Source organism: Rhopalosiphum maidis, chromosome 2 (genome assembly GCF_003676215.2).
Source record: "Rhopalosiphum maidis isolate BTI-1 chromosome 2, ASM367621v3, whole genome shotgun sequence".
In the NCBI taxonomy this organism is placed as follows: domain Eukaryota; kingdom Metazoa; phylum Arthropoda; class Insecta; order Hemiptera; family Aphididae; genus Rhopalosiphum; species Rhopalosiphum maidis.
In genome coordinates, this window is record NC_040878.1 from 87,858,766 (window position 1) to 87,864,125 (window position 5,360).

The following is a 5,360-nucleotide window of genomic DNA, read 5'->3' on the forward strand; positions in this document are numbered from 1 at the left end:
ATTTCATGTTTGTAAATTTTACATCTTACAATTAAATGTTTTGATATTATTTTTATCGCACTGTATTATTTAATTGATGACTTTGTGCTGTACTTCTCTGCCAACAAGTTATATAATTTATTGTTTTTAAATCTATTAATTTCTACTATATTGCGTGGAAAATACATTGTTTAATGTTTACATGTTGTATACACGTTCGAATAAACAACGGATTAAGTGAAGATACTTCGATTGTGTGTGGTGTACCTCAAGGGACAATTCTATTACCCACATTGTTTAATTTGCATATAAACCAAATAAATTACTTGAATACGTGGAAAAATAGTTTGTTATGCAGAGAATACAGTACTATTTATTGAAGGCCAGATAGCTAAATTACCAGTCTTGGGATGAAGCATTTACTACTGTACATTACCACTTGAGTAAAATCCAAAAGTGGCTATGTGAAAATAAGTTATTTCTTAACTTAAAAAAAACATACATAATACCACCTTATATAATTAATTCAATTAATTTGAATTAACCAAATAAACCAAGTCTATGTATACATCAGAATTAGTGTTAAAACCAAAATCAAAATGTATGTACATGCCAAACATTTGTAAAAATACTAAAAAACTGTAAATATTTAGGTATAGAAATATTTTTAAATCTTAAATGGAATGACCACATACAATTTGTAACAAATAAAAATAAAATAAAATTATGTATGCATTTAAAAATTTAACAGATATCTTAGAATATAACTAGAGTAGTGTATCCAGAGTTAATAGAATCCATAATTAATTATGGTATTTTTATATGGGGAGGTACATATGAAACAACCATTGATCTATTAAAAAAGATACTAAATAAAATACTAAAAATTATTCTAAAAAAAGACTCGAGATACCATACAAAATGCATGTTCAATGATATCAATGTACTACCAGTAAAAAAATTATTAATTACTTATATTAGTTTATTTATTATAGTAATTATCGATCAATTTAATATTATAAATATATATTATTGACAATTTTTACACAATACTACATTAGAGTATTATATTATATAAATAATGAAAAAATATGTACTTATTTATACTGATATTTTAATTATGTGAAAATGTTCATGGCAAATTATAATCTTTTAAATTTATATTTAGTTATTATTCAATTTAAATTTTAAATTGCGATCTCATATGCCCCAACACAAAGATGTTTATTGGGGCCAAATATCTCCTTGAAGAATAAATAAAAATATTTGTTTTTTAACGCATGAATTTTTATTAAGATTGGATTGTGTAGAACAGGTTATGTTAGGCCGATACTTACAGTCTGTGCATTATGTAAGTATGCAAGCAGCAGTGCTGATGCATAACGATTTATTGAATTTTGTTAAGTGATGAATTAATAATAATATTGAATTATGGTCAAGAAAAGTGTAATATCATGTTAAATGCAATACACTTTTTTTTAAATTTATCTTAAGAGAAATTCTCATTTAATAATGATTTTTATTAGTTGATTCCATTATTATGTCCAAATAATTTACTTTATTTATATTAAATACTTTGTAAAAAAAAATTACCCGCATACATCAGCGTCAACTCATAAACCCTAGTGTCTGTAAAATTGTTCTAAAGAATATTGCTAACTGCATTTAAATAGTAATTTTATGGTGACACGGCGTTATGGATATGCAATTAAGTACATCATAGTTCTGTTTCTTCGATTTCCTAAAACCGTATTAATATGCTACAACGACAAATATGTTCGTATACAATTTAAAGTCATGTACACAACGTGTGTCAATTGAACTATCTAACAACATTGCGATGTTTTGTTATCGAAACTATTCAACACAGAGAAAATTAAATAGAAATTTAAAAACCTAAGTCTATTTCTTGACTATAGACTTAATGGAATATTACTTATATAAATAATATTTAAGGTAAATTCTTTTTTATTTTTATAGAAATTAAATATATATTTAATAACTCATTTAAGAGAAATATTTACTTACTCTCTGTTAAATCTGTTTATATATAGGGTATCTTATAGAGATGGATTTTCGACACTCATCTATCTAAAAGGTAATAAAATACTTATAAACTATAATACACTTGTTGCATTTTAGAACAATAAACGTTTAATCATCTCCTTAGACCATAATACAAACATAATATAAATATATGTTTACCTAGTTATAATAAATTAAGTTTTTTTCCAAATGAGTGTAATTAAAATCTAGTTTCCTCACTCACTAATATAGGTGTGACACTGTGAATACGTCATCTGCTTCATCCAAAGTTCATAAATTGGCCATGCCTTAAGTGTTGCTGTCGACTGCCATAATCATAGTCTGTGCAACGTGCTATTAAAAATTATACTTGGGTACTATTATACAATTGGATAGGTATAAAAATAACTTGATATATTTCATGTTATTCTAAATATAATATTTGGTGAAACCTTAATATTGTTCAAGCATTGGTGCTCATTATAAAATATATTTTTCGGAATTTTGAAAATCATAAATTCATAATCTCATTTCACTATCATTTTCAACTACATGCTATCACATAGTAATTTAAAATATCCAATAAATGTGTTCAATGTTAATAGATCACACTAGTGTTAATGTTCTTAGATATTATAACTAAGTTGAGAAGTTTAAAAATAATTGATGTTTATAAAGATTGTCATTGTTTATATATAAAATTATAATTTATTTTATTAACAGTAAAATATTGTTTTGTGACGTTTATTTGATATAACTAATATACAAAAAAATACTTGATAATAATATTTACCATGATTTTAGCTTATTTTATTTAATTCAAACGAGATAAAACCAATAATAATTTTTTATATTTATTACAGTCGTGGGTTTAAATTTAATAATATAATGATTTATAGTAAAAGTATATAAGTATAAGTACATATAAAGTAAATAAAGTATATATACAGAGTGTACCACGAAGATCTGTCAAATGAAATAACTTTTGTTCTTATTAATATTTTTATAAAATTTCTTTTAAATATAAGTCATAGGCACTTGCACTACATTTTTAGTATTCATTTTTTATTTTTATTTTTTAATACAAAAAATAAAAAAACTTAAAAATTGATTAAAAAAATTTCAAAAATATTCAAAATAGCCATTTTGTAAATCTGATTTAAAAAAAAAATAATATGGCAAAAACATTAATTTAAGCTCAGTGGCTGATTTTTTACAATTTTTTTAAATATCAATATTTTTGTTAAGTAAATTACGATCTAGTTTCTGTAAAACAATAAAAAAATAGTTAGATTTTAACATGCACCTTTTTAAAAATGTTTATATTGATTTGAATTTAACATATTCACTTTAGTGATTTACTTAATGAAGATGTGCACTCGACAGCAAACCGGTTATCTACTTCCATTGAATATTTTACAGTCGTACGCCAAGACTACAGTATTATAGTTGTATAGTTGTCTCTTTTGAACGGATAGTTAATAATATTATATACAAATTGTCTCTCAGAAATAGATGAATATTATTTATGTAAAATTACATAATTACATAATAATGATTTAAAAAAAATCAGCCTCAAGTACATTATATTAATTATAACTATTGATAATCATACAAATATTATTATTTAGTATTACACAAATAATACACAATCATTAAAAATAATAATATCGAAAATCACATACGATAACACACGCGACGATTTACACGGTATCGGCGTTTTTTCTATATATATTTCAAAATATTTTTCTAGTATCTATTATCCAAGTCATTGATGTCATTACCGCCAGAAAAAAAGTAATTTACAGTAATCTGAACAATTTACCGTTAAAAGACATTATCCGTGCGCATGATCGGATTATAGACGTATCAAACCGGTTGAAAGCTCGTAATAATGGTAATAATAGTACAAAATCAACAGTGATGGAGAAACGAAAAGAAAAATGTATTTTTTTACATAGTTTGAACAAACAGTAGTCAATGACAATTATTAACTAAATTGTTATCATAATAAGAATGAATACAATTAAATATTATTATGTGTAACTATAACGATTTGCGCCTCGGACATTGCTGTTCCACATTATCATAGACATCAAATTTGTTGATTAATTGTCGTACAAAACCAGGACTAAGTCCGGATTTTTTAATTTCAGGTGAACATTTGCAATCCTCGCTGCTCCACAATTTACCCGCGTAATCTGATCTCATCGCTTTTTTATCGAGATGACATTCGGCGTTTTTCGCAATTACTTTATTACAGTTACCGTAATTGGACGCAAAACTAGGTAATGAAGACACATTGCATTTGGCGTCTCTAAATTCTTTTGTAATTTTTTCTTTAACAATGCCTTTGAAGTGTGAACCTGTTATTTCCGGGACGAATATTTCCTATAAAATATATATAATATTAATAATTATTGTTATATTATTATATCGTTAAGTCCTATATAATGAAACATTGTTTCATTGTTATTATTCGTTTCCTTACATTTCGAATACCGTCAATTTCTGTTTTGACTGATTTTTTGAGACAATAATAATTTTGATGTTTTAAAAATTTAGGGATTTCATATAGACTATCAGTTATATCGTTAATGTTCCACTGAACACCGACATCGCGTTTTAAGATTATTACAGCTGTAGGCGATGATATTATATTGACATACATACTATCATTTACTGCCATACTACCATTACCAAATCCGTCTAACAACTTCAACATAACACAGTTTTTTGGTTAATATTGAGTAAACACTAGACACATATATTTTATTTCATTCAGTTTCGAATTACCTTGTCGTTTATTGTAGAGCAGCGATATACATTTTTGACAAATCCCGACGACGACTTGTCAGTTGTTGCACGCCGACTATTGGCCTGAACTAAAAACGACTTATTACAATAAAATATAAAAACATGTTATTGTCTATGATAAAAATGTCTATACTATAGTTCTGATCTTTGTAGTTCAGACATACTACACCAGATCTACATTGATCTATTGCAGACATATCGGGGTTAATTTTTGGTGACCCATAAATCCATTCTTTAATTCCCATACCTCTGATATAATTTAGATAGTATTTAAGTTCATCTAAAAAAATAATAATATATCCGATAAATACAATAAAATATTACACGTCATGACGTTAGTATGAATCATTTTTTTATTTAAAAAAAATAATAAACATTACTGGCATATAAGATTTTTAACTATAGTGATTAATATCAAGTCGACAAAGTTGTTGATGTCGTAGAGAGCATGAACATTTTAATTAGCTTATAAAAAGTCAAAAGTCATACAAGTAACGTAATACGATGTATTATCCTTACGTAATAACATATAAACGCAT

At 25.4% G+C, this 5,360-nt stretch overlaps 1 protein-coding gene across 1 annotated transcript; it reads right to left on the reverse strand.

Annotated features, from left to right (window-relative positions):
- Positions 1–4,050: 4,050 nt before the first annotated feature.
- On the reverse strand, positions 4,051–5,018 carry LOC113552647. The gene is made up of 4 exons (XM_026955493.1): positions 4,955–5,018; positions 4,801–4,889; positions 4,496–4,720; positions 4,051–4,395 (listed from the first exon to the last, which is right to left on the reverse strand). The coding sequence occupies exons 1-4, from the start codon at positions 5,016–5,018 to the stop codon at positions 4,051–4,053; spliced, it is 723 nt and encodes a 240-aa protein (XP_026811294.1).
- Positions 5,019–5,360: the final 342 nt, after the last annotated feature.

What these genes read in the sequence shown, in the direction of transcription:
- LOC113552647 (XM_026955493.1), bottom strand. Translation starts at nt 5,018, where the DNA reads ATGTCTGCAATAGATCAATGTAGATCTGGTGTAGTATGTCTGAACTAC. An exon ending in CTACAAAGATCAGAACTATA is followed by an intron (nt 4,890 to 4,954) that starts GTATAGACATTT and finishes AGTCGTTTTTAG; the next exon opens with TTCAGGCCAATAGTCGGCGT. An exon ending in GCTCTACAATAAACGACAAG is followed by an intron (nt 4,721 to 4,800) that starts GTAATTCGAAAC and finishes GTTATGTTGAAG; the next exon opens with TTGTTAGACGGATTTGGTAA.